The sequence below is a fragment of the Phaeoacremonium minimum genome, assembly GCF_000392275.1.
Source record: "Phaeoacremonium minimum UCRPA7 unplaced genomic scaffold PA7_03_scaffold_290, whole genome shotgun sequence".
Classification (NCBI taxonomy): Eukaryota; Fungi; Ascomycota; class Sordariomycetes; order Togniniales; family Togniniaceae; genus Phaeoacremonium; species Phaeoacremonium minimum.
The window spans coordinates 118,959-140,877 of record NW_006921195.1 but is presented as its reverse complement, the minus strand read 5'-3'; the positions used below and the strand labels follow the sequence as shown (position 1 = coordinate 140,877).

The 21,919-nt window shown below is 53.3% G+C and overlaps 10 protein-coding genes across 10 annotated transcripts; 6 read left to right on the top strand and 4 right to left on the bottom strand.

Annotated features, from left to right (window-relative positions):
• Positions 1–177: 177 nt before the first annotated feature.
• UCRPA7_3649 (hypothetical protein) lies at positions 178–766 on the top strand (the record flags this gene model as incomplete). The annotated part of the gene is made up of 4 exons (XM_007916261.1): positions 178–414; positions 475–533; positions 591–655; positions 711–766. The coding sequence occupies 4 exons, from the start codon at positions 178–180 to the stop codon at positions 764–766; spliced, it is 417 nt and encodes a 138-aa protein (XP_007914452.1).
• A 428-nt stretch (positions 767–1,194) lies between these two features.
• Positions 1,195–1,887, top strand: UCRPA7_3648 (hypothetical protein; the record flags this gene model as incomplete). Its single annotated transcript, XM_007916221.1, has 2 exons — positions 1,195–1,251; positions 1,306–1,887. The coding sequence occupies 2 exons, from the start codon at positions 1,195–1,197 to the stop codon at positions 1,885–1,887; spliced, it is 639 nt and encodes a 212-aa protein (XP_007914412.1).
• Positions 1,888–3,297: 1,410 nt separating this feature from the next.
• UCRPA7_3647 (putative casein kinase ii subunit alpha protein) lies at positions 3,298–4,616 on the top strand (the record flags this gene model as incomplete). Its single annotated transcript, XM_007916224.1, has 6 exons — positions 3,298–3,370; positions 3,437–3,478; positions 3,546–3,724; positions 3,782–3,976; positions 4,031–4,450; positions 4,506–4,616. 6 exons carry the CDS (start codon positions 3,298–3,300, stop codon positions 4,614–4,616), a joined length of 1,020 nt encoding a protein of 339 aa, XP_007914415.1.
• Positions 4,617–7,087: 2,471 nt separating this feature from the next.
• On the bottom strand, positions 7,088–7,722 carry UCRPA7_3646 (putative myb-like dna-binding domain protein; the record flags this gene model as incomplete). The annotated part of the gene is made up of 2 exons (XM_007916325.1): positions 7,088–7,237; positions 7,309–7,722. The coding sequence occupies 2 exons, from the start codon at positions 7,720–7,722 to the stop codon at positions 7,088–7,090; spliced, it is 564 nt and encodes a 187-aa protein (XP_007914516.1).
• Positions 7,723–8,085: 363 nt separating this feature from the next.
• On the top strand, positions 8,086–9,637 carry UCRPA7_3645 (putative autophagy protein; the record flags this gene model as incomplete). The annotated part of the gene is made up of 2 exons (XM_007916366.1): positions 8,086–8,170; positions 8,232–9,637. The coding sequence occupies 2 exons, from the start codon at positions 8,086–8,088 to the stop codon at positions 9,635–9,637; spliced, it is 1,491 nt and encodes a 496-aa protein (XP_007914557.1).
• An 830-nt stretch (positions 9,638–10,467) lies between these two features.
• UCRPA7_3644 (putative copper-transporting atpase ran1 protein) lies at positions 10,468–14,002 on the bottom strand (the record flags this gene model as incomplete). The annotated part of the gene is made up of 2 exons (XM_007916350.1): positions 10,468–13,915; positions 13,968–14,002. 2 exons carry the CDS (start codon positions 14,000–14,002, stop codon positions 10,468–10,470), a joined length of 3,483 nt encoding a protein of 1,160 aa, XP_007914541.1.
• A 2,433-nt stretch (positions 14,003–16,435) lies between these two features.
• On the top strand, positions 16,436–17,403 carry UCRPA7_3643 (putative cop9 signalosome complex subunit 7a protein; the record flags this gene model as incomplete). Its single annotated transcript, XM_007916299.1, has 2 exons — positions 16,436–16,468; positions 16,531–17,403. 2 exons carry the CDS (start codon positions 16,436–16,438, stop codon positions 17,401–17,403), a joined length of 906 nt encoding a protein of 301 aa, XP_007914490.1.
• Positions 17,404–18,105: 702 nt separating this feature from the next.
• On the bottom strand, positions 18,106–19,277 carry UCRPA7_3642 (putative regulator of g-protein signaling domain-containing protein; the record flags this gene model as incomplete). Its single annotated transcript, XM_007916287.1, has 3 exons — positions 18,106–18,342; positions 18,394–19,093; positions 19,150–19,277. 3 exons carry the CDS (start codon positions 19,275–19,277, stop codon positions 18,106–18,108), a joined length of 1,065 nt encoding a protein of 354 aa, XP_007914478.1.
• An 817-nt stretch (positions 19,278–20,094) lies between these two features.
• UCRPA7_3641 (putative 60s ribosomal protein l31 protein) lies at positions 20,095–20,701 on the top strand (the record flags this gene model as incomplete). The annotated part of the gene is made up of 3 exons (XM_007916203.1): positions 20,095–20,190; positions 20,296–20,370; positions 20,498–20,701. The coding sequence occupies 3 exons, from the start codon at positions 20,095–20,097 to the stop codon at positions 20,699–20,701; spliced, it is 375 nt and encodes a 124-aa protein (XP_007914394.1).
• Positions 20,702–21,151: 450 nt separating this feature from the next.
• UCRPA7_3640 (putative ubiquitin-conjugating enzyme protein) lies at positions 21,152–21,847 on the bottom strand (the record flags this gene model as incomplete). The annotated part of the gene is made up of 3 exons (XM_007916298.1): positions 21,152–21,254; positions 21,313–21,645; positions 21,738–21,847. 3 exons carry the CDS (start codon positions 21,845–21,847, stop codon positions 21,152–21,154), a joined length of 546 nt encoding a protein of 181 aa, XP_007914489.1.
• Positions 21,848–21,919: the final 72 nt, after the last annotated feature.

Here is a 21,919-nt window from a genome sequence, read left to right as displayed (position 1 = left end):
GCGTCTCTCTGCACGGTGCAACAAGAAACTGCCACAGCAGGCATGTCTACCACACCGCCGTTGGGCCCACACCCTTCCTCCGAAACAGTCGGCCGCGAAGCAGAGGCTATACCAGAGTCACCTATACTTGGTTCTCCTCGCGGCGACACTTATTCTGAGCCTGCTGGCGTCGAAGGAATGATTATTGACTCCGAATCATCTGACTCCAAGCGGCCCATCGCAAGGACACCCGAACCTCAGATGCAGCAAGACCGCGCAAACGGCAACAAGATCGATACTGAGCGATCACCGAGCACCCCCGGTCATTTAGCCCCCTTCGACTGGGAAGAGTTTGAGTCTCGCTATGAGCAAGCTTTGTCAGATGCAAACCAGCAGGAGCAGGACTTGCTTGGCGAGTTTGAGCGGCTTGTAAAGGTAAGCTTCCTTCAGAAGTAAATCATAATACGCAAAAAGCATGCCATTGACAATACCTAGTACTTCAATGTATGGGCATCAGCTGCATCTGCACACGACAATGAACGCGCTCACAAACGGTCAGTCCCTCATCGCCCCTGGCTTAAGTAGCTCAACCTGCTAAGACAACCTCTCAGGCTGCAAACCCGTGAGCGATATGTTCAGATCGAGGAGTCGAATCTGGTCCAGAAAAAGAAACATTGTAAGTTTCATTTGAGGGTTTGTTTGATCAAGGCAGGCGCTGACCCATCGAACAGTGAGCGAGGTCGTGAGAGCCTTCCAAAGCGCACTAGCCCTACTGAGCCAACCTTAACTCATCGTTGGATTCACTCGAGCTTTTACCTGAAAGACCAACGGTTGCCTGACCATGTCGCTGTTTATTACCAAAGCTTCATCTAAATATGGAAGTTACGACGTTATGATTTATGACCATAGCTGCCCTGCGGTGGTAATTTGAGGACTGGGATCTCATCTTATAAAAGCGTACTCAATAGCATCCTAATACGACCTTGCCTGGCCGCACCTAACAACCTTTTTACACACATTTGTCTTGGATTCCCTAACCACAAACCCGACATCTCACGAAGGTCTACCTGCGAGTACATCTCAAGAACATTCGCTGAGGTGTTCTCATTGTCCCGTTGGGCTTCTGGGCACGTGATCTACCAACGCCTGAAACTAGACGACCATTAAAAACTCCCGCCGCATCTAACAGGCTAATTCTCCATTCAACTGATCGCCATGTCCCGTGGTGAAGCGCAACACGCGCCGCCGCTGCAAGTCCCTGAAATATCCCAGGTTTGTGGACTTTAAATCGACGCTACTCGTTTTTCCCAACTAACCAATTGCTAGACAGATCTTTACTCCTTCCACGAAGCTCATTTCTCCCACGATGCCTTGAACCATTTCAAGGCTCAATTCTTCACTCAGCCTGGTGTCCATGAAGCTCAAGAAGAGGCCGCGGACCAGGACTATGAATACCTGGAAGAGGAAGATGATGATGGGCTTGGTTACTACGATGATGGTGTGAAGCGAACCTTGACGGACGAACAAATCGCCATGTTTCGACATTCGGAAATCGAAGCTCTTCGTCGAGCGCAAGCCATATCCTCGTCTGCTCGCAAGGCTTCAACACCTCTCCATACTAATGCGGACGATCAAGACCTGGAGGCTTCCGATGCCATGGAGCAACTTTCCGAAGGCGAGGTGTCGACCCCCCAGATGGAGCGACAGGCGGATGCACCAAAAAAGAAGAAGAAGAAACGAGGCAAGGGCAAAAGCAAAGATCCGGGTCCAAAGATCGATCTTCGAAAGAGGACTTGGGATGTCGTAGATACAGGTTTGGGCAGCCTAGACTACGACGAGGCCGAGACACCTCAGGCAAAGACAGCCAATGCCCCTCAACGGCGACGCATTTCTTATGATGATGACTGAGACACGTCATATCCCTCTTCCGAGCAGAATCTTTCTCGTCATTGCCGAAGCTCTACACAAGAAGCTGTTTCGTATATCTAGGCCGTCGAACCGGGCAGGCACTGCTAGTCAACCAGGCACTTACTAAGCTTTGCAAGGATTCATTGTCAGTACAATTTCTTCCCAACAAACACCGCAGCCACCCCCTTGCATGATGAGAACATCGTATCGTCATCCTTAGCCGGAAATCCGCGAAAGGTATTGCAAGCCGACTCAGTCGGTTAACGGCCCCTTCGAGGAACATGTCGAATCATAATCTTCTCTCTGATACCCTACCATATCTGCTCAAGCTGGAACATAATCATCTTCAGGGCATAAGGTCATTCACTGACAGATAACCAGATGAACCTTTGCAGCGACAAGTTCGCAAACCATGCGCTCCGGGGTGGCAATTAGAGTCATCAACACAATGGTAGAAAACCATTTACACGATATGGCGAAAACCAGCGCAGAGACTGGCTTGTTTTAATGAGAAACATGATGATGTATGACTCTATGAGATGAGCTTGATCAGAATCATGGATGATCAAGGAAATGGGGCACCGGAACAGAGTGATCGGAACATTATTTTTAGACACAAGAGGTTCCAGATTTGTTGATAATGCATGAAAATACCCAATGCAATAATCAGTCTCAATCCATGATTCTGCCGTGCTTTGTGACAACTCTGGATACGTGATGATGTCACAATCTAGGAAGCATGCGTCTATCCCTCTTCTCTTGCCACGGAGGAAGGTCACTTCAATCAGGTCTTCCGCTACGACAACTAGTACAGAAAGTGGACCAGGACATCAAGTACTTGGCCTACCGGTCTTCTGTCAGGGTATTAGACGTCAATTTCTTAAAGGGTGAAGATACTCAATGCTGAGAGTTGTAATACTCATCAAGCTCTCGAATATTCTGTTTATTACTATAATGCGTTGTTGAGGAGGTAGTGATACCCTCGGCAAACTAACATTTATTACCCTGCTGGAGGAGTACTTTAAATATCATTTTTACGTAGAAGGCATCGAGGAAATCCAAGCTTTGATATTTAATCCTCGTTTACTTAAGTTGCCTCAATAGTGGTGGCTTTGCTTACGTTTATCGCGAGTATTTATGCTTAATTGCGTAATTTATTTAGCTTTCCTCTTATCTCTGCTCGCATTCCTGCCTTCATTACCTAAGCCAGCCAGCCAGCCAGCCAGCCAGGCTACAAAGGCCACCCACTGAGCAGGTGATCGCAGCCCACCACCACCAGGCCAGCCCACTCTTCGACGCAACTTTCCAAGTACCTTGTTACCCCTCAAAATACCCTTCCCACCTCGAACCCGACCCAGCACTCAGGCGCGCGCAACCACGCGCCCCGGACCAGCACCAGAGCCCGCAATCATGGCGCGGGTCTACGCAGATGTCAACCAGAACATGCCCAGGAGCTACTGGGACTACGACAGCGTCAACATCAGTATGTCTTGGCCCCTCCCCGCCCACACGTGCATCGTCCCATCTTTTCGCTGACTTGCGTGACCAGGCTGGGGTGTACTCGAGAACTACGAGGTCGTGAGGAAGATTGGTATGTCCACCTCCTCGACAAGAGGTCGCGACAGCATTGCGATGATATACTGACTATTCCCGGGCAGGCCGGGGCAAGTACTCGGAGGTATTCGAGGGAATCAACGTCGTCAACTACCAGAAATGCGTCATCAAGGTGCTGAAGCCGGTCAAGAAGAAGAAAATTAAGAGAGAGATCAAGATTCTACAGAACCTGGCTGGTGGCCCAAACATTGTCGCGCTGCTGGACGTCGTGCGAGACTCACAGGTAGGTCATATCTTCCCGCAATGTCCTGGGATTGTTGCATCTAATTCCATGTCATAGAGCAAAACACCGTCCCTCATCTTCGAATTCGTCAACAACACCGACTTCCGGAGCCTATATCCAAAATTCAATGACTTTGACGTCAGATACTACATTCTCGAGCTCCTCAAGGCGCTAGACTTCTGTCACAGCAAGGGCATTATGCACCGAGATGTGAAGCCTCATAACGTTATGATCGATCATGAGAACAGAAAGGTAAACGCCATTTGCTCCCTCGTTCAGCTAACAGCAAATCTAACATGTTCGTAGCTGCGTCTGATCGATTGGGGTCTGGCCGAGTTCTACCATCCCGGAACGGAATACAACGTTCGCGTTGCCTCTCGCTATTTCAAGGGGCCCGAACTGTTGGTGGATTTCCAGGAGTATGACTACAGCTTGGACATGTGGAGTTTGGGAGCCATGTTCGCGTCGATGATCTTCAGGAAGGAGCCGTTCTTCCATGGCAACTCCAACTCGGATCAGCTGGTGAAGATTGCCAAGGTGCTCGGCACGGACGACCTCTTCGATTACCTCGACAAGTACGAAATTGAGCTTGACGCACAGTACGATGATATCCTAGGCCGCTTCCAGAAGAAGCCCTGGCATAGCTTTGTCAACACTGAGAACCAGAGATTCGTTAGTAACGAGGCGATTGATTTCTTGGACAAGCTTCTCAGATACGATCATCAGGTTAGTCTTATTTTTTCACATCTCCAAATTTCCAGCATACTGACGTACTTCCCAGGAACGACTCACTGCCAAAGAAGCCATGGGCCATCCATATTTCGAGCCAGTCAAGGATCCGGTGGTGCTGCAGCAGTATCTTGGAGGTGGTGTTGGCAGCGTGCCATCCTGATGTTCATCATTCACGATTCGCACCTCACACTAACTCCGAGATACCCCGGGCAGACCTCCTTCGAAGATTTGGGCTCTGCCATCAACGACTAATCATAACCCCGGCAACGAGAGTCTTCGCCCGTGAACGCTTTTGCAGAGTGTGATCTCGCCGGATGACCATCACATCAAACGATATATGAGAGCACTAGGATGTAACGATGTCGGACCTGATCATGCCTGATTCGATCTGACAATACGACCATTGCTTTCATACTCTTCTGATCACACCCTCTTGGCAGTGGTCAGAGCATTGCTATTGACTTATGGCCCCGGTCATGCCGTGGTAGGGGACGATGGAAGACAAAGTGGCCGACGACGGCGTTCACAGTGGACTATATCCTGAGTGCGAGACTTCGTGGTAGGCTGTGCATATTAGGTCTAATAGGACGGACGTTTCGGCTCGACGGGATTCAACAATGATTTCTATATAATGATCCAGCATGTCATACTTCTTTTCGTGCCAAGTGATGTATATTGACTACCTAATGCATGCCATCGCTTCGATTGACGAGAAGCCATGCCTTTCAGGAGCGAGTTCGCTGTCAGTGCGCCCCTCACATGCAAGTGAAGCAAAAGTCTCGGTCACACTTGAATCCATCCTCGCCGCACCTGCGCATCGTCCCTCCCGGCGTCCGTACCAGCGAGCTGCTCGGACTGGAAACCCTGCTGCCTTTGACCCTGATCACGCTACGAGGAAGCGAGTACCGCCCACCAATACTGATGCTTTTCGACAACTTGCCAGTGGAGCCCAGACTTACGCGTACGGGCGTGCGAGCCTTGCTATGCGAGTTGACAAGCAGGCTGCGGTTGCAATTTGCTTTTCTTGGTGTGCTTGCCGAGCCCATGGGACTGCTTCTGTGGAAGACGAAGCTTCTCCGGCGCGCATCGGAGCTTGTCAGGTCTTCTGTGCTAAAGGATAGCTCATCTTCCTCGTCGTCCGAAATGAGAGACATGATGCCAGTCCTCGCTGATGATAGCTGAGGTGTTGGCTTCTCAGTCTGGGCCTTCTTGTGATTGGGAGTAATCGGCAAGCTGGTCCCCTGAGCAGAACCATGGTCCGGCTCCTGAGAAACGCTCAATGCTGGAGCTGGAACCGATGATATCTCTGGAGCTTTGGCTTTTGTCGAGCTGTGTTGTGGCTTTCTGCTCTTGGTCTTGGACAGGGATTCAGCCTGAGTTTTCTCGGTTGCGGTAGCCTCATCGGGTCTCAGAGGCTCATGCTGCTCTTCCCCTAGCTCTACAGACTCAGCCCTCTCATTGATTGCGTTTGCTGCAGACTTCCGTTGACTACTTCTCTTTGGTGCATTCGAGGCTGCTACTGGGGTTTCAGGTGAAGACCCTTGTTCTTTAGCCACCACTGCGTCGGCACCCTTTGTCACAGGGACAGCCGATTGAGAGGAATTCATCTTCTCCCTAGTCTGCGTGCGTCTAGTATCCTTTCTTCTTGGCAAGTCATCCTCTTCATCTGAAAAGGCGTAAGAAGGGTCCACTGTATTTCTGGAGAATGCTTCGGGGACCGCTTTCGGATTATGCTGCTCCTGGGCCTTGTCGCCTGGATTGGTGGCTTCGGCACCATCTAACGCAGCGTTCCCTGCTGGGATGGTCTCTTGAGCAGATGGCGAATTATCTCGAGAGTTCAGCTCCTCAACAAAGCCTCCCATGCCCAGGTTAGCCGCACTCTTTCTCGGAGTCACTGAAATATTGACCCTACTATATGCATTGGTATCGATTCCTTTGGTTGACAGTTCCACATACAGAGCGCGCTTATGAGGATCCCCCCTCTTAGCCCAATCGGAGTTGCGGTAGAATTCGATCTGTTTTCTCTCCCTTGTAGATCGACGGGCTGGGGTAGTGACAGTCTCTTGTGCTAGCGACCCTGCTCTGTTTTTTCGCGATGTGACAACTACCACTTGCTTCGGGGAGGATGATGCCTGCTGGCTGCGACGCCTTTTGGCACTTGACCGGTTCTTAGAGCTATTTGCATTATTTGTTTGCTTAGAATCATGCACTACCACAACAGTTTTGTCCTTCCGTGATTTGGGCTTGGTGGCTGTGGTTTGCAGCTTGCTTCGGGCCGTTTTTGACGAAGGATCAGGAGGTCGCATGGACAAAACTGTTTTCATCACTTTGGGGCTGTCCCCAGCCGTGGCTTTGCCATGGGTTTGAGGCCCAGAAACTTCGCCGTTAGGAGATGTAATTGTCTTGGTGCGAGAATCTGCATCTTCGCTCACACCCTGCGTCTGCTCCTTACCGCCCTGAGGTGACGGGAGCCCCTTTCTCATGAGCCCATTCCCAGAGACGCCAAGAAGTATGTCATCATCCTCCATTTCCCCATTTTGCCGCTCATCAACAATCTGAGGCCTAGGGAGAGCCTTCCTGATGATAGTTCTTGTTGCACCACGTGCCCCGCGCCCAAGTAGCCCTTGTGGCCTAAACGCAGCAGAGAAAGCGGAAGAAGGGAGCTCCGGGGCTCGCCAAGGAGACTCGATAGGGTCGCTCGGGATAGCGAATGAAGCAAAAGACCTCGGTGGCGTGAACGGAGCGAAAGGCATTCGGGAGAAAGGCATCATCGAGGACAGCCTTGACGAGCCGTCCATGAGCGATGAAAGTCGGGGTACTTGTCCGCCGTTGTAGTCCAAACTCCTAGGAACCAGCGCTGTGGAGCTGCCATCTGGACCTATCTTGCCCCCGTGTAGAATCCTCTCTTCCTCTTCTATCGAGTCGGCCTCTGAACGTGCATCTTCCGTCCGGCCAGCCTGGCTTGCAGCATCGTCCCTAGCATCCTTCATGGACTGTAGATGGCCATTGTCCACAACAATTTCGCCGGTTCGGAGGTCGATTTCGTCGCCCACATCCGTAAAATCCTTCTCGTACTTCTCGAAGATGTGTTCAAAGGTCGACTTTAGCTTGTACGCTGCCTTTGCGCGCCCCTGTTCGAGTTGATAGCCAGGATCCTTGCTCAGCTCGAGCTGCTCGAACTCCTCGGGTTCAAGTCCTAGCTCGTCGTCCTCCTTGTCATCGTAGGGCGCCAGCCCTATTCTCAGTCGTTTTGCTGGCCGCTCCATGGTGCGTTGGCTATCGCAGCAAGCAAAGAGTCGTTGCAGGCGTTCTATCTTTCATGGCGGGGTCGCGTAGAGAGGTGCAGACTAAACGCGCCGCGTTAGAGCACAAAGAACGCGAAAGGTTCGCGGTTCCACTGGAGCTCCGTAGCCAGTAGGGCTGAACGGCGGTTGGCGGCGGGCTGCGTGGGGCTAGCCCAGGCGACTGAGGCAGCTGCGGTGCAGTGGGGTCACACTACCAGGTCACTGGCCTTAGCTCTCCCCGTACTGTACGACGTCAACTGCACTTCCTGAAGCGAAGAGCAGCAAACAGCTTCTCCCCATCGCATCGCTCATACAGAAGCCGTTTGGAGATGTGACGTCGCAACAATGCTTTGCCAGAAGTGCCGCGGTCCTCTCCGCCTGGACAACTCTCTGGAGGATCTCAACCCAGCAGCATATGATCTGCTAGTTGGTGAGCTCAAGGACTACCTATTGACCGCCGTGTTTCTACGCCACTAACTCTAGCATCGCAGCTGCATCCTCTCAGCAGCCGTCCAAGAAGGCACCCGCATCACACGTATCACCTCCTCTCGACAGTGGACGCAAAGCTCTCTATGAAAGGGCTTCGAAGAATGCGGCTCCCGCTCCCTTCAGGCGGCACGCTGGCGCCGGCCACCCTCGCGACAGCTCGGCCATGTCCTTCGTCCTTCTGACCGAGTCGCAAGTGGCAACGCCGCCGAGTCTACCGCCTCGTCGGGATGCCCAGACTTCCGGAAGTCGGCAGGAGAAAGGTAAAGATGACGGGGCCGGTTTGGATGAAGAGGACAAGAGCAAGTCGTACGAGATGGAGCGCATAACGAAGCTCTTCGAAATCCTCTCGGCGCGCTCGGACATCGATCACCCCGTGTGTGTGGAATGCACAGACATCCTTCTCGATGGACTACAGAAACGTCTGGAGACGGCAGCTAGGGAGAGAGATGCGTATGTCGGCTACCTTAAGAAACTACAGGCTGAAGCGCCAACAGAGGAGGAACTACGAGCGCAAGAGGAAGCGCTAGCAAGAACGAAACTAGAAGAGTCCGGTGCTTTGGAGGAGCTACTAAAACTCGAGAAAGAGAAGGCCTCGCTCGATGAGGAGATACTTGCTCTTGAGGAGGAATCGAGGCAGCTCGATGCCGAGGAGGAGCAGTTCTGGCGGGATCGGAACTCTTTCGCGACGAAGCTCACGGACTTCCAGAACGAGCGTGATAGTATCAACTCAAAGTTCGACCACGATTCACGACTTCTTGAGAAACTACAACGATCGAACGTATATAATGACACGTTCTGTATCAGCCATGATGGCACTTTCGCCACTATCAACGGCCTGCGGCTGGGTCGTCTCTCTAATAAGCCGGTCGACTGGCCGGAGATCAACGCCGCTTGGGGTCATGCGCTCCTTCTCCTCGTTACCGTGGCCGACAAGCTGCGTTACAAATTCGATGGTTTCGAGCCACAACCTATGGGCTCTACATCTCGTATCATTCGGTACGACATTCCCTCGCCCGCATCCTCACGTCTAGGAGCCCGGCAAGCCAGCAACGCTCCACCACCGGCGCCTAAGAAGCACGTGCTCGAGCTCTTCTCGTCCGGCGATATGCCCCTGGGTCTCACCTTCATGCACCGCCGGTTCGACAATGCAATGGTGGCATTTCTGGAGCTGGTGCGCCAGCTGGGCGTGTTCGTGCAGCGGCAGACAGCCGCGGACGGTAAGCCGCTCAGCTTGCCCTACCGAATCGAGGGCGACCGCATCGGCGACGTCAGCATCAAGCTGGGTATTGCGCAGGATGATGGCTGGACTAAAGCCTGCAAATTGACACTGACGTGCTGTAAGTTCCTGCTGGCACATGCGAGTAATGTGAATGCGGTGTCGAATGGACGGGGTCAGGCCACTGCCTGAACGAAGTAGACGGGGTATTGGGCGTCATGGTGTTTGGCTGGTACTTTAGAGACCAGGCGAGGCTGTTCATGCTTCAAGGCGTCGTTATACTCTACATGGCTTGGTTCATAGCTTAATGTAGCTCTGCATAGAAGTGAATATAGGTCACAGTCAACTGCTCTGAGTGCAACACGTTCGTGTCATGGGCAAATAGCCTTTGCAGAGCTTGTTAGATACAGCTCAATTCACTTACACGATGATGTCTCGGCATTTTCCCGGTGTGTGGATTACTGTTCGAGTCTCGCAACTGCTACACAAACATGATCCCATTTCAACCCGCGAGAGTTCTCAAGAAGCTAGCCAATAATCATGGCAAAACTCCTCGACCAAAGCCAGGCAAGGGACAGGCACTTTACAAATCATTGGTAAGAGGTTCCTATTAATAGTAACATTTCAGATTTCACTGCAATTTTAACTTCACCAGAGGTCTCTGTGGTGTGGCTCGGGTCGGACGGAAGAGCCATGTATCACTGGGTCATTGCTTCACTGCAATTTTAGTCCTCCCAGGAGCAGCAATCCTTCGCAAGCACACGGCAGAAGAACGGTATACACTCTGTCCTGGACATGCACTGCAATTTTAGTACAACCGAAGAGAACAACTTTCTCCAAAAGCTGCTTACCCACCCAAGTGGCTGCACACGTAGAAAGCTAATGTCCACCGTGCACTCGTTGCCAATAGCCCCATCCGTGAAACGATTCGCAAACATGGTTGACCTGTTTCAATGTTCTGTATATATTGAAGAAATATTTTCTCTACACACTATATCGTGCTGTATTGACATGTCCACTCCCTACACCCTCTCCGAATCGGGGTGATCCAAGTTTGCAAGCGGCACGTAGCCCTCGTCCTTCTTGCCCTTGCCCGTGATGCGCTCCCCAAACTCCTGTACCTTAACAAGAACACTGTCCCAGCCCCAGCCGCGGCCCTTCCGCAGCACGCCCTTCTCGTCGTACAGCGCCTCGTTCATGAACTTGGGCCGGCGCCAGAACTTGAGCAGCAGACTCGACACGACGACGCTGACGCTACTGCACGCCATGGCCGCGCCGGCGGCCATCGGGTGCAGGTGGAAGCCGAGCGGCAGGAAGACGCCCATGGCGAAGGGCAGGCCGACGAGGTTGTAGGCGCAGGCCCATGCCAGGTTGAGGCGGATGCGGTTGAAGATGGAGCGCGCGAGGTGCAGCGCCGCGGGGATGTCCATCAGGTCGTTGGGCCGCATGAGCACCACGTCGGCGGCCTCCATGGCGACGTCGGTGCCGCTTGACATGGCGATGCCCACGTCTGCGGTCGCCAGCGCCGGCGAGTCGTTGATGCCGTCGCCGACCATGGCTACGACCTCGCCCTGCTCCTGCAGCTGGCGGATGATGGCCTGCTTCTGGTCGGGCGAGATGCCGGCGTAGACGTCTTCTGTGCTGATGCCCACCGCTGCTGCAACGGCTACGGCCGTGCTGCGTTGGTCTCCAGTGACGATAGCGGTCTTGACTCCCATCTTGTGAAGCACTGCGATGGCAGCGACAGCGCCCTCCTTGATAGTATCTGAAAGGCAGAGGTGGCCAGCATATTTGCCGTCGATCGCAATGAAGATGTTGGTAGTGCCAGCCGAGGCAGATGAGCTGGCCTTCGAGCGGCTTGCAGCCTTGGAGTTAATCTCTTCAGAGTCCTCAACGGCATCTTGGGGCACATCGACGTTGTTCTCGCGCAGGAACTGCACATTGCCCACGAGCACATTGTAACGAAGACGCTCGGCGTTTGTCGCGGGCTCAGCCGTTGCACTAATACCCCGGCCAACGGCAGCTTTGAAGTCACCAACGCTGCCGTCAATGGTACCTTCGGAATCGAGTCCAAGTTCGGTCTTCGCTGCTCCGAGCACAGCTCTACCCACAGGGTGCTCGCTTCCCATCTCTGCCAATCCAACAATGGTCCACCAGAGACGGCGACGCCATTCGTTGTCTTGCCAGACTGACACGACCTTTGCATTAGCGACGCTCATCTTGCCATATGTGATGGTACCAGTCTTGTCAAGGACGACCTTGGTGACCTTGGTCGTCTTCTCCAACGCAGCACCTCCTTTGACAAGTATACCATTTTCGGCGCCGACGCCGGTACCAACCATAACGGCAGTGGGGGTAGCCAGGCCAAGAGCGCAAGGGCAGGCGAAGACAATGACAGAAATGCACAGCTTGACACAGACGAAGATCTTGCCGCCGCTAGCCTCTTGCAAGAAGATCTTGGGTGGGTTGGTCAAGACATGGCTTAAAACCATCCAGGTTAAGAACGTCAAGAAGCCAAGGATGAGAATTGTTGGAACGAAGTAGCCAGCAAGCGTATCGGCCAGTCGTTGAATGGGAGCACGGGTGGTCTGAGCATCCTGGACTAGCTTCACAATTTGGCTCAACTGGGTGTCTCGGCCAGCCCTGGTGACACGGAAGTCGACCCGGCCATGGCCGTTAACAGTACCACCGATCAGGAAGCTGCCTTTCCTCTTTTGTACCGGCATTGCCTCACCAGTGACCATGCTCTCGTCCACGTAAGTCTCACCGCGGACCATGATACCATCCGCGGGAATCTTGTCACCTGGACGTAGGATAACAATATCCCCAACTTGGATGAGCTCAGTGGGAATCACCTTCTCTTCGGCAGCCGCACCGTCGGTCATGGGAGTTTTGGGTTCTCCGGTGAAAGCAACTGAAAGCCAGTTCTCCGCTGCCTTTTCAGCAGCAATGGGGTCTGCGTAGATCGTAGCCATGGAGGGAGCCAGAGACATGAGGCGAGATAGAGCCTTGGATGTCTGTCCCTTGGCCCGGTTCTCCAGGAAGCGACCGAGTGTAATGAATGTGATAAGCATAGTGCTAGTGTCGAAGATAGTGCTTGGCCGAGTGTGAGGCTCAAAGAGGAATGACACAAGCATTGCGGTGCAGCTGAAAAAGAATGCGCACGATGTGCCGAGGACGACGAGAACGTCCATGGTCGGAGAGCCATGCTTGACGGATTTATATGCAGAAACGTAAAATCGCTTGCCAATGCCAAATTGTACGGGTATCGTTAAAATCAAACAAATAATGTCGCCGAGAAATAGTCCTTCAAAGATCTTGAAGGCGCCAAAGTCCAAGAACGGCAGACACATAGGGAAGATCATGCCGATCAGGAAGACGGGAATGGCGAAAGAGAGCGAGACTCTGAAAGCTCGCCGCCATTCATTGATCTCCCGGGTTTTTGCGAGAGATTCTAGTTGCGCGTTATTATCATCGTTGTCGGCGACAAGAGCGTTGTAGCCAGCTTGCTCGACTGCTTCTACAACTGCTCGAAGGCCGGTAACATTAGGTAGCAGTTGGACAGTCAACCTCGAAGTTGAGAGACTGAGTTTTGCGGAGTTGATACCAGGAAGCGCGACGAGCTTCTCCTCGAGAGACGTGGCAGCAGCCGCATCTAGATTGCCGTAGATCTTGAACTGTGCTGTTGAGGTGGCATCTGAATGGTCTGAGACGTCAAATTGTGTTGACAGAATCTTTGCATCGAAGCCTCTGTCTTCGATGATTTCCACAATCTTTTCTGGTGAAAGTTTGGTCGGATCATGTGTGATGACTGCCCGCTCTGCCAGTAAGCTGATGTTGAAGCGTAGCATACCATCGACATCAGAGAAACCACTTTCGACAGCCGATGTGCAGGCTCCGCAGGTCATTCCCTCGATAGCGACTGTTGTGATAGCTTGAGATGCCTTCTTTGCTGAACTTCCCGACCTTGGCTTCTTCGCACGCTCCGGCTCTTTGCTCTCTACAATAGAGGCATCAAACCCTCTATCCTCAATGATCTCCACAATCTTGTCGGCGGGCAACAGCGCTGAGTCATGTTCTATGACGGCTCTTTCGGAGAGTAGGGATATGCTGAAGTGCTTGACGCCAGTAACTCCTTGGAACCCGCCCTCAACTGCCGACGTGCAAGCACCGCAAGTCATGCCCTGGATACCAACAGTTGTGACCATACACGAGGAAGCCTCCTCGTCATCGACGGCATCTTCGTCATAGAGTCCTTTTGAGGTGCTAAATCGCGGAGTGGGTAGGTCGGTCGCCAGTACCTCAGCGTCGAAGCCTCGGTCTTCTATTATCTCCTGAATCTGCTCGGCGGAGATCTTTTGGGGGTCGTGCATGATGACTGCTCGTTCCATTACTAGTGAGACAGAGACGTTGCCGACTCCGTCCACGCCTTTGAAGCCTGCTTCAACTGCAGATGTGCAAGCGCCACAGCTGCGATTATGTTAGTGAGCGATCAGCAGGATATCTATATTGAGTCACTCACGTCATGCCCTCGACCTTTAACGTGGTTGTCGCCATGTGTGGCCCCGGTGTGCCCAGCAACGGCCGGGAGACCCGGGGACTCCTGGGCGGCACGACGATATTTGCTGGAGCCATTTTCTTGCTGTGCCACTATATCCCACTCTTTCTAGCAGTCGCAACAGCGATTCAACACTGCCCGGAGTCGTCCTGCCTTCCGCGAAGGGCCTGGAGTCTGGAGTCGACGTAGATTAGGGACAGATCTCATGCATCGGCGTAGGGGGTGAGATCTGAGATCGATGTTCTGTCTTGGCGGACTCGAAACTCCAGAGACTCCAGAAGGCCAGCTTCCGGGGATGACCTCAGCTTATGTACGGGCGGGAGACGGGCGGCGCTGCAGCGGCAGGGTAGGGAATACTGATTAATTGTTCGCCAGATGGGTGTACGGGTGTACTGCAGAGCAGAGGAGCATGCGGGAAGAAAAGAAGGCCAAGAAAAGCAGCGGCAGAGAGGCACAGCCCGTGGTAGTTAAGGTATGAGTGAGACGGAGTCTTTGTCAGCTCTGTCCCGCTGGTGCCGGCGATGCGATGGAACAATGAATGGCAGGATGGGGGGGGGGAAGGCCGGGCTGGCTAGACTGCTAGGCTCAGACACCTCTTGCTAAACTGGGGGGGAATGGCCCGCTGCTTGTAGCGAGTTCGTGCGCCGGGACGGGGACAGGGGTCCCTTGACAGGCGCCGACTGCGTCCGGATATATCGAGGAATGGGGCTTCGGCACACTGTACGCTTTGGTATCACGGTTGTTTCGTAGCCGTTCTGGGGATGCCTTCAGTCGTGGAAAAGACAACTCTATCCATGATTGTTTTGTTTTGTAACTTTTGTTTTCCAAATGCCGATTATCTAGAAGCCTCTTTTTAATATTACCAGAGACGAGAATGCAGTCAATCCTGAGTAGCGCAGGTCTCATTTGGTTGCACGCCAATGGTGCCGAGCACGCCATCATCAATCTGTATATTAAAATTGATAAATCGCAGATCATGTCAGCCATCGTGACACTTCAGCTTGTTCGGCAGTGAGTAAGTGTAAGTAACACAAGTGTACGTTCTACTGCCGGTTCTTTCTGCCACAAACCACCTAGATGCGTCTGAAATTTGTGTACTATGCAGTAGGTAGCGTACATTCGAGAAGAGAAGGCCCCGACAAACCTGGTCAAACATGTCCTTGGTCGCCAATTTGCCATTCCAAGTGATCAAAAGTTGCACTCTCCACGTAGGCTATCAGGAGTAGTTAGAAGCCTATAATGGAGACTTGCTTGCTCATAAGACATTGAATACTTGTGATAGCAATCGTACCATTCTTCCTTTCTTTGCCCAGCAAGCCTGTCGAAATACTACAAGAAGCATGGCCAATGATTACGTGGCTTCTCCACGATCCATGCGCCGTGGGGACATAGTCACATAGCAGGCACTTCCAAGGTTGAGGGTATCATCGTGGGTGGCGGCCGTGCAGGGCCGTGCAGGGCCGAAGGCTGCATTCGTCTCCCGCGTGCGTCGTCCGAGTCTGGCTCTATCGATTCAATAGCCCCGAATCCTGCAGAAAATGCCCCGGTACCCTGGGGAACCGAAATTCAACGTCTTTGGGCCCCAGTCAATCAATGGTTATCTGGGATCGCATAGCATCAACCGTATCTGAGGCCATCTCTATGCTTCCTGTAGCATAATTACATTACATAGTAGTTGTACGATATTGTCAAAATCGACGAGTGTAATGCTCTCAAGCAAACACTAAGTGCGGCTTTGACCGGCGCATACACTGTGCTAGGATGTATCACTGTGATATGTGTTTTGTTTCAAGATGCGCCGCTTGCTCCCTACAAGCTTCAAACGCACCCCAGTGCGTCTTCGACCTCGACGAGACAGACGACACAGGCTAAACAAACAGGGGCCTAATGCTGCATGGAAAGGGGACAAGCACTTGCGAGATCTCCCACAATCCGGCCCTGGCTCGAGTTTGGCCTGACAGAAGACTGAGAGCCTTCCCCCCTGACGAGGCGAAACTTACAGTATACATGTACAGTTGCCGTTTTGCCCCGCAGTCTCTAAATGGCCAGGCGTAGCGGATAGCTCAAACAGACCTGACGCAGCCTTCAACTTCAGACGAGGCATCCTGACACGCAAATCACAGAACTCTCGGTTACGCTAGCCCACATCAACCTGAGTCTCACTTCTCACTATTGCCGAAGCCTTGACACGGCGCTTGGAGGATCTTCTGGAAGAAAAGGGGATCCTGAGTGACTGCTGGGGCGCGGAGACCTGCCTCGATCTCCCAGAGCCAAGCCACAGATCCCTACCCAGCCTCACCACCCCACCAAACGGGCTGCCGGCCTTGACGTCGATCCAAAAGCTTAGGCAGAGCTCGCCTCTCTATCGACACCGCCCATCCCGCTCCGTTTGGCCTTTCGGGAGCTCATCATCAAGGTCTAACCCACACAACATGGAGCAAGCAAAGGCTCTGAACGCCTTAGAGGTATGCCCGGCTCCCTCTTCCACCTCCATTATACACGTATAAGCTAACACCGGCTCGCCCAGCCGTTCCTGGCCTTGAGCAAGTCGGCGACCTCGCCCCGCGCCGCCGCAGACCTCATCACGCGCGCGACGTCCGCCCCCGGCACGTTCATCTTCGCCGAGCTGCTCGCGGCGCCGCAGATCCAGGCCCTCGCCGGCGCCGCCCCGGAGCTGGCCGCACACCTCACGCTCCTGCACATCTTCAGCTACGGCACCTACGAGACGTACGCCTCGACGCCCGGCCTGCCCGCCCTCGCCGACGCCCAGGCCTCCAAGCTGCGGCAGCTCTCGCTGCTGACCCTCGCCCGCCGCAGCGGCGGCGGCGACAACCGGGCCTCGCTCAGCTACGCCCGCCTCATGCAGTCGCTCGCCCTGCCCACCCAGCGCGCCCTCGAGGACCTCGTCATCGCCGCCGTCTACGCCGGCCTGCTCGCCGCGCAGCTCGACCCCGCCCGCCAGGTCGTCCAGGTGTCCAGCGTCGCGCCCCTCCGCGACGTCGCCCCCGGCGCCGTGCCCGACATGATCGCCGCCCTGCGCGCCTGGTCCGCCCGCTGCCAGGCGACGCTCGACGAGCTGGAGGCGCAGATCGCCGGCATCCGCAGGGAGGCGGCGCGCAAGGCGGCGGAGAAGCAGCGCTGGGACGCGACGATCACCCGCCTGGTCGAGGACGAGAAGGCCAGCCAGGAGGGGGGAGGAGGGGGAGGAGGAGGAGGAGGACACGCTGCGGGGAAGAAGCCGATGACGCTCAGCACGGCACACGGCAAGCCGCGGTTCGGCAAGAGGGGAAGCAGCCTGCTCAACGAGCCGATGGCGACCGAGGACGATGACGAGGCGATGGATCTAGACGACGACGACGAGGCGGACGGCAAGAAGCGGACGAGCCGGCGCAAGCTGTAGGATGGGGTTTGGGCGTTTGGTTCGTTCAACGGTCCCGAGTGAGAGTATATTCACGGAAGGGCCGAGCCACTTTCAGCTAGATGACTTGCATGAAGACGGCAGAAAAGCACTTCACCAAGGCTGAGGGAAGCATGGATAGAATGGCCTTTGAAGTCACTTCGAAGACCAGTGGCCACAAATAGGAATAATCAGCACGGCCACAGGCTAAAGCCACCAATGACTGGCAGAGCTACGCATAGCGAAAGGCTTTGCCAGAGAGAAGATCCAGAGTAAGGATCCTGCAGTCCGATTAGAATGCTTAGACGAAAACAAAGCATTATTCACTTGAAGACTTGATAACTCCTAGTACGAGTAAAATGGGATCAAGTAATTTATACTGTTCATTAGACTGCCATGTGCCCAGTTCTAGATACTAAGATAGCAAAAAGCTAGGCTTGGTATCTTGGTGATGGCTCCATCTAAGCTACTCTCAGGCTCATCAAGTAATATAAAGCCTAGCTCCTAAAACAACTCGGAACACCGTATCGTACAAGATAAAAATCCCACTGGTTAATTATGAAATGCCTTGGTAACGCCATGTGGCCCTTATTTGCACTTCCCTTCTTTCAACAAATGGTATCCTAGACAAACAGATTCGCAAAATGTCATAATGGTCGTTAAGTCCGATATTTGTACAAGCTCCTCGTTCCGGCTATGGCCAGATCATAGTCTCTTGCCAGGGACCAGGATGAAGAGCACCAGAAGAGCTGCGTCAATGATGACAGTGACGGCCAAGACCATCAGTGCACGAGTGGCAAGCAGCCTTCGGACGTACGGCTCTCGAACTCGAGAGAAGTTGAAAGGAGTGTACTCGCTCAAGCCGATTAGGGCAAGGATAGGGTCGAGAGAGTACTGATATGAAGCTAGGAAATAGACTCCAAAAGTGAAGGGAATGATGAGCTATGAGATATTAGCAAAGCATATTTGATCAAGGGTTAGTGAACAACGTACGAAAAGCCTAGTTTCGCGTGACTTGTCTAGAAAGATGAGGACGAAAGCAGTCCAGAAGCCACCAAACATCGCAACAAGACCGATGATCAGTCTCATGATGAGCGTAGGCGGAATCAGGTTTCCAAGAGCTTTCTGTCTGAGAAAGCCGGGGAAGGCATCTCGTTCCATAGCTTGGAAGACATAGTCCTTGGCAACATCAAAGACCTCCGGGTCATCGCGGCCAAACTCCTCGATCGCTCTGGTGACATCCTCTGTGATAGACCCGGGGAGGACAATCTCACGCTCGGCACCCGGAAGCAAGAAGGTGTATAGGATCTTCTCAGCCGAGGCCCGAATATCCTGTCTCGCGACAGTATGTGCTGGAGAATTAGAGTCGGTCGTGACATCATGCGGTGTGCTGAAGTGCGGGCTGGGTCGCTGGCGACGCTCGTTGCTGCTCTGGGGAGACTCGTGGATTCCCGGCGTGCCGCCTCTCTCCTCGCGCAGGAAAGCAGACATCTGCGCATCTTGATCCTTCTCTTTGTCCGTAGCGAACATCGACGGGCCAGCGGCGGGATGGTTCATGTCACCGATGTTCTCCAAGATCGCGGATGATCGCTTGGAGGTCGGCTTCTCTCCTTCGGGCGTTCCAACCAACACAGAGCGGCGGAGTTCGCGAACGTAGTGACGACATAATGTCATGTGCTGAGCAACATCAAGCCTGGATGATATCAGTATAAAAGCCTCAAGTCAAGGTGAAAACACCGTGATACACACCAGAAATCGAGGTAGTCTACAGATCTTTGCTGATCTCTCATGTAGATATAGAAGGAAAATAGGTCGACGGGAGGAAGGGTCCGGCGACTCAAAACCTCAAAGAGGGTTGGGAGTCGGTTGCGGCCCATGTCAGGCACAGGTGACGGGGTATGTATCGATGGATCGGCCATCTTGTTTATCTCAGAATACCTGGAGTCTTGCGATCACAAAGGTATTCAGTGTATGAATTCTTCCCGAGAGTAGTCCTCGATTATCGCTGTGTGTTCGTTTTGGATGAAGGATGAATGTTTGTTGCCGAACAGGTCGTCGATTTTGGGGAGAATGTAGCCGGTTGTTTCACGTCACCCCGTGCTATCCCTTATCTTCGTCTCGATTGAAGCGACCAGGAAGACCACGGACAAGAAAGAAATAGCGAGCAGATCTTGTGCCCAAAGCACAGAAGTTAGTGAATTGGCTGTTAACAGCAGCTCATTGAGCAGAAGGTGAGGAGAATTGTTGGCATAAACAGCCTTTTGGCAGGTTGTTTGGGGTTCTTGGATTGCAACGCAATAAACCTGGAGAGACACGGTCGGGCAAGACAGCTAAACCAAAGTAAGGTAGGCGGAGAAACGGTACTTGAGGAATGCGGTAATATGGGTAGAAAGGGCAGGTACCACCCACCAGCCACTTTTCAGCGTAAGATCGTCAGTTTGAGCGACTCCACACCCAGCAACTTAATTGGCCAGCTCTCCTTCCAGCCGCAGTCTGCTCTCATTGGCCACACAGAATTTCGCACCTTCCTCCCACAAAATCTCGAAAATCAAAATTAGCCCAAAACCGCCTACCATTTCGACAACCCATCGACCAGATACCCAGACACGCCGTCAAGTAAGCCCGCCCACGGACTGCCATCCGCCACCAGAACGAGGAGAATATCATAAATCTAACCGTCATCTCCGTTACAGAATGTCGTCAAAGGGAAAGAAGCCGGCTACCAAGCCCCAGCGATCCGCCATCGCCGACGTGGTTGCTCGCGAGTACACCATCCACATGCACAAGAGGGTGCGTCAACACCACTCATCACCTCCCGATTCGCCCGAGTTCCAGGACGCCTGGAGAGGGGAATTGAGATATTCTGGAAGACTGAGGGCTGACTGTTTCATTTAGCTGCATGGCGTCACCTTCAAGAAGAGAGCCCCCCGCGCCGTCAAGGAGATCAAGAAATTCGCACACCAGGCCATGGTACGCACCACCCTCACGAGAGCAGCGACCCCAACGTATCGATCTATCATCAGCGACGCACCGGCTCGAAGAAGATCGTGGGGCGCCACCGAGTGGGATCAAAATTGCTAACTCGTACTGTCTTTAGGGTACCACTGACGTCCGCCTGGACCCCCAGCTGAACAAGAAGGTGTGGGAGCAGGGTGTCAAGGGCGTTCCATACAGACTCCGCGTACGCATCTCCCGACGAAGAAACGACGAGGAGGGCGCCAAGGAGAAGCTGTACAGCTACGTCCAGGCCGTCAATGTCAAGGAGCCCAAGGGCCTGCAGACGGTCGTTGTGGAGGAGTAAGGCGGACAAAGTCGACAAAATCTGGGTCTGGTCAAGGTGTGGCATTGGGCTTTCCGGAGTTTCGTACGGCATTTAGCTTCGCATTACCACCACTAATAAAGGGTCAATATTGAGAAGCACGTCAAAAGTACCGATGCCCTGTCTCGGGGATGCAATCCGATTTGTGTGAAAAGGTCACCTCAGTGGGATGAACAGATATCTCGATTACAGTGCTACCAAGGGTGAAGCCAAACACCACGCCTCTAATCAAGTGTGCACTCGGCGGGATCGGTCGAGTGATTGACCCGCCGAGGCAATGCTATGCTGCTGTCCAACTACTCATGACTCGGTGCCCAGTTGGAATGATGATCCCCTTCCTTGACAATGAACTGCCATTACGAAAATGCATGCATACTAGTACAGGGTAACTCTTTGACTCCGTTCTCCAAATCTCAACAATGCACATTCCATCTACTCGTCATCAATGTCCTGGTGGCGGCCCAGGACCTTGCGCTTGAACTCGGCAGGATCCTTGTCCCAGAGCTCGGCAGCCTCTCCATTCAAGGGTGAAGCACTAACATCGTTGTCAACCATTGAAATTATAGGAACAATTGTTTTGCGAGATGGCTTACTTGTTCGGCTCGCCCAGCAAGCTCTGGAGGCTAAGCAGGACAGTCTGCGTGTTGTATGCAGCCGTCCACTTGTCCTTAAGAATGTCCAAGCAAATGCGCCCTGAAAAGTCGACGTTGGGGTGATAGATAGGAGTCTTAAAGAGGACCGTCGGCGGCGCATACGGGTAGTTGGCCGGGAATGCAAAGGTGAGCTTGAAGGTAAGACCAGCATAAGGCGTATCGTCCGGTCCCTCGATGGTGGCTCGCCACGAGAGCAGGTTGCCGTCAGCAGAAGGGAAGGCGGAGATGCCGGGAGCGGGCGAGGTCATTAGCTGCATCAGCTCTGTTTGTAGTCTATCCCATTCATTGATTGTCAGCCTCATTTCGACCCAAGCTCAAAGATCTAAGGACAATGTCGTCGTGGCGCAATGTGTGATTGTGCCTACCTCTTGGTGACGCTCTGTGAGTCTGGGCCCTTTCTTGCTGCACCGAGCTTAGCGGCTTGCAGGCTGCCAGGAGCAGAGTTCTGTGTATCTTCCATTCTGGTAAACTCCATGTCAATGATGGGGACAAGGTGCCGGTGGGCTATAGTACAAGGAGCCGGCTTGAAGAGAGACAATTGACGATA